The sequence below is a fragment of the Camelina sativa genome, chromosome 9 (assembly GCF_000633955.1).
Source record: "Camelina sativa cultivar DH55 chromosome 9, Cs, whole genome shotgun sequence".
Taxonomy (NCBI): domain Eukaryota; kingdom Viridiplantae; phylum Streptophyta; class Magnoliopsida; order Brassicales; family Brassicaceae; genus Camelina; species Camelina sativa.
Window position 1 is genome coordinate 31,516,151 of NC_025693.1, and position 12,761 is coordinate 31,528,911.

The following is a 12,761-nucleotide window of genomic DNA, read 5'->3' on the forward strand; positions in this document are numbered from 1 at the left end:
GGTTCGGTTCGGTTTCTTTCGGTTCGGTTTCGGTTTGGTTATTTAAATAAATAACCATAACTAACATAAATTATATTAACATTAACCAAATAAACCAAATATAACCAAAACTAACCGAATATAACCAAAATTAACCAAATATACAATAACAAAAATACAAAAAAGGGAAAAATATGGATTCAATTTTACAAAATAGTATTTAACTTTGTAAATTCAAAATAATAACATTTACATATATTGATTATTTAAAATATTTAATTGTTTTGAATCTAGAAATAATTTATATTTTAAGTTTATTTTATAGTTTTGCATAATATTAAGTATATAATATTTGATATCTTCTAGGTTTTCGGATATTTCGGTTAACCATTTAATTGTCGGTTCGGTTCGGTTCGGTTTCGGTTAGTTTGGATATAGATTTTTACTAACCATTCGGGTATTTGAAGAATTTCGGTTCGGTTCGGTTTGGTTTTTTTCGGTTCGGTTTCGGTCGGTTATTTGGTTATCGGTTATTTTGCCCAGCCCTAATCGGGCTGGTGGGCTTTTTGTGTCCGCTTCCCAATGGTTTTACTACTACGAAAAACTTAAAATTAAATTTTACTATTTTACCCTAACAAATTATTTTATTTAGTAAAAAAAAACTTTTATTTATTTATTTATCTTCTCTCTCTCTTTGTCTGTCTCTTTATCCTTTTGCTTTTGATACTGCTGCTTCTTCTTCATTCTCCCCTTTTCTTTTTTTTGCTCTCTCTGTATCGTTTTTTAGGAATCTCTCACCAAACATTTAGGTTTCTTCTCAGATTTAGAAACTTTTTTTCTCAAATCTGTGATTCTCCATTTGATTTCTCCTTAACGGAAGAAATCGAATGCCCATTTCGGTAATTTTTTTGAAGAGGGAAGCAGATAGGGTTTATGTGATGAGTAGATGATGCGTGAACCGCTTGTTATTGAAGAAGAAGAAGGAGCTACTGAGGTTTTACTTGTGGAGAAGAAAAAGAAAGTTCTAGAAGGAGGAGACGAAGAAGAAGAAGAGAGAAGAAGAAGAGACGATTTGTTGTTACTAGCTTTAACAACAACGCCGATGGTACGATCGAAATCACAAGGAACCACGAGGCGCGTCACTCCCACGCCACCTCCCGTAGACGTAGAGAAACCGTTACCAAACGGAGATCTCTACATGGGAACTTTCTCCGGCGGGTTTCCTAACGGATCCGGCAAATATCTCTGGAAAGATGGCTGTATGTACGAAGGCGAGTGGAAACGTGGCAAAGCCAACGGTAAAGGCAAGTTCTCGTGGCCTAGCGGTGCGACTTACGAAGGCGAATTCAAATCTGGGAGAATGGAAGGGTTCGGCACTTTTGTTGGAGTCGACGGTGATACCTATAGAGGCTCTTGGGTTGCTGATCGGAAACATGGTCATGGTCAGAAGAGGTACGCCAACGGAGATTACTATGAAGGCACGTGGCGGCGGAATCTACAAGACGGGAGAGGGAGGTATGTTTGGATGAATGGGAATCAGTATACTGGAGAGTGGAGGAATGGTGTGATTTGTGGTAAAGGTGTGCTTGCTTGGCCTAATGGGAATAAGTATGAAGGTCAATGGGAGAATGGTGTTCCTAAAGGGAGTGGTGTGTTTACTTGGGCTGATGGGAGTTCGTGGATTGGTTCTTGGAATGAGAGTAGTAGTTTGATGAGGAGTTTCTTTGATGGGATTGAGAAGAGTGAGTTGATTGTTGCCGCGACGAGGAAGAGATCTTCTGTTGATAGTGGAGCTGGGAGTTTGAGTGGTGGTGGTGGTGATAAGGTTTTTCCTAGGATTTGTATTTGGGAATCTGATGGTGAAGCTGGGGATATTACCTGTGATATTGTTGATAATGTGGAAGCTTCTGTGATTTATAGAGATAGGATTTCGATTGATCGAGATGGGTTTAGGCAGTTTAGGAAGAATCCTTGTTGTTTCAGTGGTGAGGCTAAGAAACCTGGAGAGACTATTTCTAAAGGGCATAAGAAATATGATTTGATGCTCAACTTGCAACATGGAATCAGGTAAACATATATATATTTTCTCAAGACTTTTTCAGAATCCCTAGGGATGATGATCTAGATCTGTGTTTTTAACCAAAGTGTGATGATTTTTAGGTATTCTGTCGGCAAACATGCTTCCACTGTTCGTGATCTTAAACAGAGTGATTTTGATCCGAGTGAAAAGTTTTGGACAAGGTTCCCACCTGAGGGGTCTAAGACCACACCGCCGCATCAATCTGTGGATTTCCGCTGGAAGGACTATTGCCCTTTGGTGTTTAGGTAACAAATCTTTTGCTGTTAGATATCTCTTTCAATGTGTTAATCTTATTGTGCACAAGTTTGGTGATGTTTATTCTCTAAATCTGTGTTTGTGGTGAAATTTGTTTCTTTTGATAGACGCCTGAGGGAGCTTTTCACGGTGGATCCTGCTGATTATATGTTAGCTATCTGTGGGAACGATGCTCTTAGGGAACTTTCATCACCTGGAAAGAGTGGAAGATTTTTCTACTTAACTCAAGATGACAGATTTATGATTAAGACAGTGAAGAAATCTGAAGTCAAGGTTAGTCGTTGGCTATTTTCTTGACTTCTTCTGTCTTCTGTGAATCCCTTTGTATTTTTCTTTTCTTTGCTTTCACTTTACATTCTTAATCATATATAGTCCACTATCTGTGGTTACCTAACAAAAACTTGACCTGATGTTGTTTGTCTTCATTATCCCAGGTTCTTCTACGAATGCTTCCAAGTTACTACAAACATGTCTGCCAGTATGAAAATACACTTGTGACTAGATTCTACGGTGTGCATTGTATCAAACCTGTTGGTGGCCAGAAGGTTTGTGTTGTTCATCTACATTTCAAAAGACTCTTTATTTTCAAAGGACAATTTTCTCATGTTGTTTGCCATCTTACCAGACTCGGTTTATTGTTATGGGGAACTTGTTCTGCTCGGAATATAGAATTCAGAGACGGTTTGATCTGAAAGGGTCTTCCCATGGACGGTATACATCCAAACCTGAAGTGGAAATCGACGAGACCACTACTCTCAAGGACCTTGATCTCAATTTTGCTTTCCGTCTTCAGAGAAATTGGTACCAGGAGCTTATGACGTAAGCTTCCCAAATTGCTAGTGTTATTCTTTTTTTCTATTTGTGTGTTTGAAATTGCAAACACATTACTAAGCTGGCTGCATTTCGTTCTCCAGGCAAATTAAGCGCGACTGTGAGTTCTTGGAAGCTGCAAGAATAATGGATTATAGCCTTCTGGTTGGCGTTCACTTCCGTGATGACAACACAGGAGACAAAATGGGGCTTTCTCCATTCGTTTTAAGATCTGGTTAGTTAAACTTCTCGTTCTTTTTTAATTTTTTTTTTTTTTTTTGTGTGCCTGTTTCATTGTGATGATATTTGTTTGTTCATGTGTTGGGCAGGTAAGATAGAATCATACCAGAACGAGAAATTCATGCGAGGTTGTCGCTTCCTGGAGGCTGAACTTCAAGATATGGACCGCATCTTAGCTGGCAGGTATAGGAATATTTATTCTCGCCAATCATTACTTGGGTTTTAATCTTTAGCACAAGAAGTTGACCTAACAATAGTCCTTTTGAATTGAACGTATTGGTAATTACTGTGGCAGAGTTAGATGAAAGGTTCAGTTTCCCATTAGATATGATTTTCATCTGAGAACTACGTTACATCTATGCATTATTGTCTTCAAAAGTTGTTTGGCAATCTTGTGGGGGATGTTCTATTGAATAGAAAAACACAATCATATTGTGGGGGCAAGACAGATCATGTGGTCCTTTTTTTTTGTTTCTTAAACTAGTTGTTAAAGATTCAACCAATTCTCTACCCGTAGTTATACATATTTATCAACATGTTACTAAAAGCTGATTGCTTTTGCAGGAAACCGTTGATTCGATTAGGCGCAAACATGCCTGCAAGAGCAGAACGAATGGCGAGAAGAAGCGACTTTGATCAATATTCATCTGGAGGGACGAACTATCTATCCCACGGAGAGGTCTACGAAGTGGTTCTGTATTTTGGAGTCATTGACATTTTACAAGATTACGACATAAGCAAGAAGATCGAGCATGCTTATAAGTCTCTACAGGCTGACCCGGCTTCAATCTCAGCTGTTGATCCAAAACTGTATTCAAGAAGGTTTAGAGATTTCATCAGCAGAATCTTCATCGAAGACGGCTAATGAAGGTATTATCCCCATCGTTGAAAGGTCAAACCAAAGCTCCTCGCTTTTTTACCTCAAATGGAGAGAGCTAAAAAAGATGCNTCAACATGTTACTAAAATCTGATTGCTTTTGCAGGAAACCGTTGATTCGATTAGGCGCAAACATGCCTGCAAGAGCAGAACGAATGGCGAGAAGAAGTGACTTTGATCAATATTCATCTGGAGGGACGAACTATCTATCCCACGGAGAGGTCTACGAAGTGGTTCTGTATTTTGGAGTCATTGACATTTTACAAGATTACGACATAAGCAAGAAGATCGAGCATGCTTATAAGTCTCTACAGGCTGACCCGGCTTCAATCTCAGCTGTTGATCCAAAACTGTATTCAAGAAGGTTTAGAGATTTCATCAGCAGAATCTTCATCGAAGACGGCTAATGAAGGTATTATCCCCATCGTTGAAAGGTCAAACCAAAGCTCCTCGCTTTTTTACCTCAAATGGAGAGAGCTAAAAAAGATGCTGAGGCATGAAGGGGCAGAAGGGTAGTTTCACTGTTGGTACAAAAGGTCGAAGAAGGAAGGAAGTCGATTCGGAAATTCATTCATTTATAATATTTGAGAATGAAGTGATTAAACAAATTTTGGGGGTTGGGGATTATTTATTTTTGTTTTGGAAGGTGAGAAGAAAGAAGATATATGTGAATATAGAATTTGTGAAGGAGAAGATAAGTACATAGGCTTAGAGAAATGTGTTTTGGGAGATTTGGAGTTGGGTAATAAGATTAAGGTGTACAAGTTTAATGAAAAAGGATGGGTAGTTTATTTTTTTTATCTGTTTTGGGTTAATTTTTACTTTAAATTGGGACAAAAGTAAAAGCTAAAGATGTACTCTTCAAATCTTGAAAAGAGGGGCACATATTCCCATGGGATCCCTCTTCTTCTTCAACATCCTTTTCACATCCAAAGATACTTTGCCAAATTTTATTCAAACTCTATTTTCGAGTCACATGTTACAAACTACAATTTCTTAAATTGTACAAAGATAATAATCAGGTAGTATTTCTGATGATAATTGTTCATATGTGGAAAATAAATCGACCAATGATGTGCCTATACATAGAAAAAGACTATAGTAGTATGTTGGATGTATAGACTTGATATGATGTTACTATGATACATTTACAATATAAAAAAAATACTAGTACATAAACATATAGTAGTATGGTCAAAGAAGAGAGAGAGAGAGAGATAGGTTGGAATTGAGGTTGTGCTTCCATGAAAAGGAGAGAAAGCAAAGAGAGAAGACCACATGTCTCTCTTTTATAACTCTGAAATAAACATCTCACATTAGCCTTTCTTTTTCATAATTAATTATTGTTAATTTTATATAATTTATAAGGACCTAAAACAATACTATGTAGGTTGACTATATTTTCTATATTCTCCTATCTAGTAAAAAAAAATGAATTTTCACTATAATCGTTGTTACTCTTCACACCTCAAACTCTCTTTTAAATATGATAATGAGACGGGAGTAAAGGAAAAAGTATACTCCAATAATGTAAAAAGAGTTTTGTTACCACCAATGCATGCTTAGTTTTCTGTGAGCAAGGCCTGCCAAAGACTTCTAATCCGAATAGTTAAAATTTGTCACAATGGGACATATAATCCAAAGTTTAAACTCAATTCGTTGTATGTATACGGATTTAAAGTGTATATATATGACCCACAACCAAAAAGAAACAACATGATAACAGTACAAATTTTTTAAAAACTATCTAATCTACTTGGGAGTTGAGTTGTTGAGACTTGAGATTATATAACTAGAGGAAAAAAGGAAGAAAAATAAAAGTAGATGAAAACCCGACCACCAAGGAGAGCGAGTGTAACAAAAGTCAAATTACATAAAGATGAAAATAAAATTGAATATTAGTATAAACAAAATACTACGTGTCATATAATGTGTGCCAATTTATCTTCAGATCCTAGAGTCCAAATTCCCAAGAAGAACATTCTATTTAAAAACTCTATAACCTGAGAAAGAAAAAAATAGAGTAATTAAGTTACTGTTTCATTTCTAGAGTAGTAGTATTGATTAATTAAACTATACGAGAGCAGTGAATGCCCATTGACCAGATCCAGTATTCATTTTTCGCATGAATCGTCGAGCCTTTTTGCTGCTACAGTATTAATTAACGAACCCGCTCCCACAGTTACACAAAATTCATAATCCCTCATGCTAAGCAAAGTATATTTACTGCATCATCCCTTTTAGTTATACAAAAAGCTTATAATCCAAAGTTTACATTATATAAGTACACAAATCTTCAAACCACATTTAATAAAAACCAAAACAATAGTATAATATACTAAGCTTGACTACAGTTTTCTCGAGAAACAGAGAGACAAAAAAAGAAGAACATATCATAAGTGAATACTGTACTTACTGTCTGCATGAAATTAACTAGTACTACTAGTATAATGTAAATAAATAGAAGAAAAATAAAAAAGAAATGGTTCTCTAAACGAGAAAATAGGAAAAAGACAGAACTTTGAACAGTAGCTAGGTCTGCCAAACACTTGCATGCCTAAAAAGTCCTTTTAAATTAAATGTCACAAATATCAACATATATTTTTCTTACATACTGTTGTCAAAATAACCAAATTTACTGATTTGGGAAATCATAAGCTTGCGAAGATACAGCAGTAAGATCTGATTTTATGAGAGGTCTGTCGATCTGTCTTGTTTGCTTTTTTTCACACATATATATATATATATATATATATATCTATACATTATAAATGTTCTGTTTGTTTGTGTGTGTATTAGTGTATAGATAGATCCCATTCCCATACCAAATGGTATGTACGTCAAACTGAATTTAGAAATATCACAGCCATTAGCTAAATCTGAATGATCTAGACAGTAAGTGATATGAGCAAATCTATTTACTGTTTCAACCGATAACTGTAACACTAGATTCTAAAAATATGCTTCTTCTTTGTTTTATTTATTAAAGGTCTGCACATACCTAGAATTTTGACGATAAATGGTGTTATGGACCACTAGACGACGTCTAGACCATTCTATTTTACCATATTTAAAATTTTCGTTGTTTTACACATTTATACTCATTAGATGTTTAACCTAATACAAAATGATTGCATGTAATTAGTCTTATCGTACATGTAGATAGATGTATACACACTTCAACTGATTTTTGAATGAAGAAAAAAAATCATTTCATTCAGGACTCTGTAATAATCACATTCATGTGTGTGTGTGTCTGTGTGTTAAGTACATATAGACGTCGGTGTATGACAGACATGTAATCATGTAGAACAAACGTTTTGTCTAATTGTCTGCCAAGTGAGTAATTTTATCTTTATAGAAACAAGATAAATTGGTAGCGTAATATCTTAAAAAAAAAAGATACACTGTAATTTATATATCCACCACCTACGGCAATGCAAACAAAATCCGAATCCAGGTGAATCTTCTTAACCACGCCTTTGGTACTTTGGTTATCCCGTTCCCAACTACTATTAAATAAAACAAATTCAGTCTAAATTTGCTAACTTATCTAATTAGTCTCATTGATTTATTTATTTGGGTCTACGGTTATGAATGAACAGTATAGTTAAAGTTCCACTACTCTACTCCCCAAGTAGTTCAACAAAGGTAGACCAAATAATTAAACTACAAAAGCATATCAAAGGAAAATAAGCTAATTGTTTAAAAGCTTGTGGTAATTCTTATCTATATTATACTACTAGTCAGTCTAGTCTAAATGTATATACTCCTATAAATTACTAAAAAAAGTGTCCATTTACATGTAATCGACAACATATTTGAATTATTGAATTATGAGAATCGGAAGTAGGAAACTTTGGGAGTCTATTATCGGAAAACGGATCAACGTGAAAGTCAAGCCTACTTACTGACCTATTAACATACTTCAATAAAACCACCAATTCTTAATTAATTAGCCACCTTTCTTGTTGAATAATTTGAGCTATTATTTTTAGGCTTTATTCTCACTTTATACTAGTTACCCATAAAAGGCAAAACAAATCATTTACTATTTTTTTTTCCCCAAATATCATTAATTACAAACCAAAATTAATCCCTAACGAAATATTCAATGCTAGTATATGAATTCTGCAACGGCCAAGCTTGAGATCTAAAATATGACACATTCGAGGTAAAAATAAAATGAAGACAAAGAAATAATGAGAATTTAAGTGGTCTCAGTTTAGGGACTAAGTTGGTCTGAAATTGAAAAGCCTTCAAAAATGTGGCCATTGGTATTTTAAATAGGCACATTACTTCACATTCCAACATAAGGTTCCACCACAAGGGGACACCTTCTCTTAACCATCCCTTTCTTATCATTCTTGTATAATTCTATTTTTCGTAACAACTATTTTTTTTTTTCTCTTACAAAATTTTACACAAACAAGTATTGGTTATTTTTATTTACGATTAATTATGAATTTAATCCAAGAGCAAAAATGTGTTTTCAAGTTTTATCTTTCTTGTTGTGAATTTGATCAAAAGAAAAATAAATTAATAGAATGTTTACCCAAAATGCGAAATTTATACTAGGAATCACTAAATATTACATGAATGTTGTAGTGCTATGCTATATTTCAAGAACTTCATAAAATAATGGAAGTATAACTTGAGAAGAAAAGAAAAAAAATCAATAAATGAAATAAGCCAGCTAGACCGCTAATTAGACATATCAACCTAACGCTAATGATGGTGTCTTCTTTTACTGAAGAAACATCGTGATACATGTTGTTGACGCGTATTGTTCTTTGTTTCCAACCACCAAAAATAGAACCTTAATGTTGTTTTATGAGTGTTTTTTCTTCTCTAATTAGGATAGCTGCATTTGTTACCAACCAAATGGACGGACCGGACCATGTTCAAACCAATCTTTTTAATTAAGTGGTACAAAACGAAGTCTAGATAACAACTTCAACTGATAATACCATATGCAAATTGACCACCATAAGCAACATGAGCAACACAAAGCTTGACAGTTGGACAACCTTTTTGGATGTAATGATAATCGACATCAATGTAGTTCATGTAATTTTTTTATTAACTTTAACTGCAAGTTTCACGTTAAATATATACCAAATGACCATGATCGTTATCACGCTCTTTATTGTTGATGACAGCCATTTTGGTTTCTACTATTCTTAAAATGATCTCTTCAAATATATATCATCTTAACGAAATAATACATATGGATGAAATAATTTCATTAATAGGAAGATAATCTTGAGTGGATATATATAAGGATGATATTTAGCTGAAGAGATTGTATTTGAGTTTGAGGCAAATTCTTGAATGGCGGTGGTTTGGTGGGGTATCTTCCATGTTCTCCCCAAATGCAAATGCTTTGATATTTCACGCTTCTTCTATTTTATTTTTCCACTAAAAAAAAAAAGCTCGTGATCATGGGAATATACTTTTTCAAATTTTACGATTGACATAATCAATAAGTATACAAAATAACAAAATAGTAGTAGTCTGATAATTCTTTTTATTTTATTTTGTTTCTGTTTCTCTCTTTTTGTTCCATTCCGCGGTAGTTATCCAAGTTTGGCTTTTTCTGTTTCCTAACCACTTTACACCTTTTATTTTCTCTAATATATATATAAAGAAAATCATAATTCAAAACAATATCTATAACTCTTGCCACATATTTCATCTATATATAGTTTATGGATTTTTCTAAGAAAGACATCTTGTTTTCTTCCTTTTTTCCTTTTTATATGAAAGGTCTCGTAAGGGCATATATCTTGTCAAATAGTAGAAAGTGGAGTATATATATAATACCACTATCACGAGTGCAAGTGCAATTACGATTTTACGAATTAGACAACAAAAAAAAATTAGAAGGGAATCAGAAAAAGAGATAATCACATGGTTGTGGGCCAATATAAAATGGGTCCATAAAATTACAAAGCCCCACCCAAGTTATTGTTCAGAAAAAGTAAAGAACATGTAGAGAGATTTTACGTGGAGGATCATGTAGACAAACAAATGAGTGGAGAGGAGATACGACTATTAGTAAAATAAATGTGATCGGGTCTAGTAGGCATCGATTAGTCTATTTCCCAAATTGATCTCTCTGATATATCCGTTTCAAGTCACTTGGTCTCACTTCTTGTGATTCTCATTTGATTTTCGTTATTTTGTTCCCCATGATTCGTCGTGTCCCAACCCGAATCATATCTTTGTATCAATAAATAAAATTTAATAGGAATGTTAAAATTCGTGTGTCTATTTTGTTGCCGTGAAATCGTGAATATTATCTGTTGACAGCTTTGTTGAATGTTGTTGACTGATGAATGCACTGAGAGTTAGGAGAGTATGCGTAGAATGGTATCACATGGTTGTGGGCCCATTGTTTTGTAGCCCATTGTTTTGTTTTGCTTAACACGATTTGTCAATGGGCTACAAAACAATGGGCTTTTTTAATTGGGCTACTAAATAAACTTAGGGTTTGCACATTTATAGTTAAATATAACCCAATAAGCAAACAAAAGAGAGACTATTGGAGAACAATTTTGAAGCTTACTCTTCCTCTGCAATGGCAAAAAAAGGAGAATAAAACTGGCAACGTTTGCTTATTTAATCAGTTTTAATTTTATCCCAAAAGTAAGACAAAGTCAAGTCTGTAGACAATGCGACATGGAGTACAGCTTACTACGAGACGGAGAGAACGGATTGAAAGACAGGTTTGTGGTTTCTACTTGCGAGGAGCTTTCTTCTTTCCAGCAATCGCAACGGCTTTACCCTTTTTCGTGCGAGCGTTAGTTTTGGTTCTTTGTCCTCTGCAAGGCATTCCATGTCTATGTCTACTACCTCTGTAACAATCTACTTCGACCAGTCTCTGTATTTCCGATCCAACACGCCTCCTCTTTTAAAGAAATAAACAACCACAGAAACAAACAAACACGGTTTTCAGAAATGGAAAGACAAAACTCAAAAGAGTAGCTTTAGAGACAATAAGAAAGTTAAATGTTCTTGTATAAGATGATTTGTCTTACCAATTCATCACCATGCTGGTGCAGGCCAACTTCTTCACGGAGGTCAATGAGTTCTTTACCAGTTAAGTCTCTGGCAAGTTTGTTAGTGATTCCAAGCCCACAGAGAACCTGATGCGACTTACGACGGCCAATTCCGTAAACTTCTTGAAGACCGGTTTTGAGTGGCTTATTGTTTGGAACCTCTGCGTTCCCCACACGAATTCCTTGGACGCGTACTCCATGAAACTGCAGAGAGAAAGAGAGAACAATAAATGGGTGAACTTGATGTACATTACAATCCAAACAGAGAATCAAATAAAGTAATGAGCTTTGATAAACTTTGCTTCACACAGACACAAAAGGATGTGATAGAGTTAGCAAAGTAAATCTAACTATTCTTCTACCTGAGCCAAAAACAAGCCAACATTAAAATGCTTCCTAGAATCTCATAATCTCATAGAGCCTACTAGCAGAGGATACTCCAAAACAAAGCAAACACTTTACGAGAATAGATTGACAACAATACCTTGGCAATTTCATAATTAAGACATTGAGCTCTACACTAGACCTTATCGATTTCAAAAATTTGTTCTTTCTTTTACAGTAGTACGGTTATTTTCCCATTTATCATCTATTTGAAAAATGGGGAAGAAGCCAAAATCTTAACCACCAAAATAAATGATTTTGAAACGTACCCAGAAATAATCACATCCAAATCTACTAAATTGGATCAAAATCATCAAAAATTAAAAAGAGATGAATCGATTGGATCCATTGAAACCCTAATCCTAAAACCAAATCGGCGCTGAAATGTTAGATACGAACTCACCGTAACATTCCGAAGCAGAGACTGGCTGATGTCGAACAAGGTCGCTGCAGATCTTCGTAAACCCAACATCGTCGTCGAAGTTCAGTTTCCAGAGATTTGACGATGAAAGGTGGTGAAGAAAAGGGTTTAAAGATTCAGTTTTCCAACCGCTCGCGTTTTCTAATCAAAACGCAAACGCAAAACGCAATCGCGGTTATTTTCTCCCCTAGCTTATTGGGCTTTGAATACCATAACTTTTATTGGGCTTTAAATTTATTCACAGAGAGGCCTCGGGTCCAATAGAGGACAACCTTAATAATGATGTTAAACTTCAAACTCTTTTTGGGCTCGTCTCTTGATTTACGTTGGTTTTAAATCGTTAAATTCGTGTATCATCAGCACAGAAAATGGTATATTAACAAACAAACAAAAAGAAACCAACTGTTTTAGAATAGCACCTCAATTCAATGTTACGACTGAAATTTTCGGAAACGTTAAATACTTCAGCAAATAAAGCACGACAGCAAACGGAGTTTTATATTAACTTCTCTTTGCTTTATAGGAGAGACATAAGTTTTTTAACGTGTGGGTTTACACTACATAAGTGGTTTTGGCTACCAACAAAATATTTTGTCTTTTTATGAATTAATTACATGTAAGTAAGGTTTGATTTTTTTTTTTTTTTTTTTT

At 34.8% G+C, this 12,761-nt stretch overlaps 2 protein-coding genes across 3 annotated transcripts; one reads left to right on the forward strand and one right to left on the reverse strand.

The window, feature by feature from the left end:
• Window positions 690-5,192, forward strand: LOC104713451 (phosphatidylinositol 4-phosphate 5-kinase 2-like). 2 transcript variants are annotated; one of them, XR_002033295.1, is made up of 9 exons: window positions 690-2,046; window positions 2,140-2,304; window positions 2,422-2,587; window positions 2,749-2,859; window positions 2,940-3,133; window positions 3,229-3,359; window positions 3,454-3,547; window positions 3,929-4,308; window positions 4,728-5,192. XR_002033295.1 is itself a non-coding variant. In XM_019229501.1 (9 exons), the coding sequence occupies exons 1-8, from the start codon at window positions 926-928 to the stop codon at window positions 4,227-4,229; spliced, it is 2,283 nt and encodes a 760-aa protein (XP_019085046.1). In that variant the 5' UTR covers window positions 690-925; the 3' UTR covers window positions 4,230-4,263; window positions 4,683-5,192. The 2 variants fall into 2 exon arrangements, 1 of the variants encoding a protein (XP_019085046.1); XM_019229501.1 differs by having other exon boundaries at window positions 3,929-4,263; window positions 4,683-5,192.
• Window positions 10,837-12,350, reverse strand: LOC104713452 (small ribosomal subunit protein S13, mitochondrial). Its single transcript, XM_010430558.2, has 3 exons — window positions 12,093-12,350; window positions 11,285-11,509; window positions 10,837-11,154 (listed from the first exon to the last, which is right to left on the reverse strand). Exons 1-3 carry the CDS (start codon window positions 12,159-12,161, stop codon window positions 10,984-10,986), a joined length of 465 nt encoding a protein of 154 aa, XP_010428860.1. The 5' UTR covers window positions 12,162-12,350; the 3' UTR covers window positions 10,837-10,983.

What these genes read in the sequence shown, in the direction of transcription:
- LOC104713451 (XM_019229501.1), top strand. Translation starts at nt 926, where the DNA reads ATGATGCGTGAACCGCTTGTTATTGAAGAAGAAGAAGGAGCTACTGAG. An exon ending in AACTTGCAACATGGAATCAG is followed by an intron (nt 2,047 to 2,139) that starts GTAAACATATAT and finishes GATGATTTTTAG; the next exon opens with GTATTCTGTCGGCAAACATG. An exon ending in AACCTGTTGGTGGCCAGAAG is followed by an intron (nt 2,860 to 2,939) that starts GTTTGTGTTGTT and finishes CCATCTTACCAG; the next exon opens with ACTCGGTTTATTGTTATGGG.
- LOC104713452 (XM_010430558.2), bottom strand. Translation starts at nt 12,161, where the DNA reads ATGTTGGGTTTACGAAGATCTGCAGCGACCTTGTTCGACATCAGCCAG. An exon ending in CTCTGCTTCGGAATGTTACG is followed by an intron (nt 11,510 to 12,092) that starts GTGAGTTCGTAT and finishes TTCTCTCTGCAG; the next exon opens with TTTCATGGAGTACGCGTCCA. An exon ending in ACCAGCATGGTGATGAATTG is followed by an intron (nt 11,155 to 11,284) that starts GTAAGACAAATC and finishes TTTCTTTAAAAG; the next exon opens with AGGAGGCGTGTTGGATCGGA.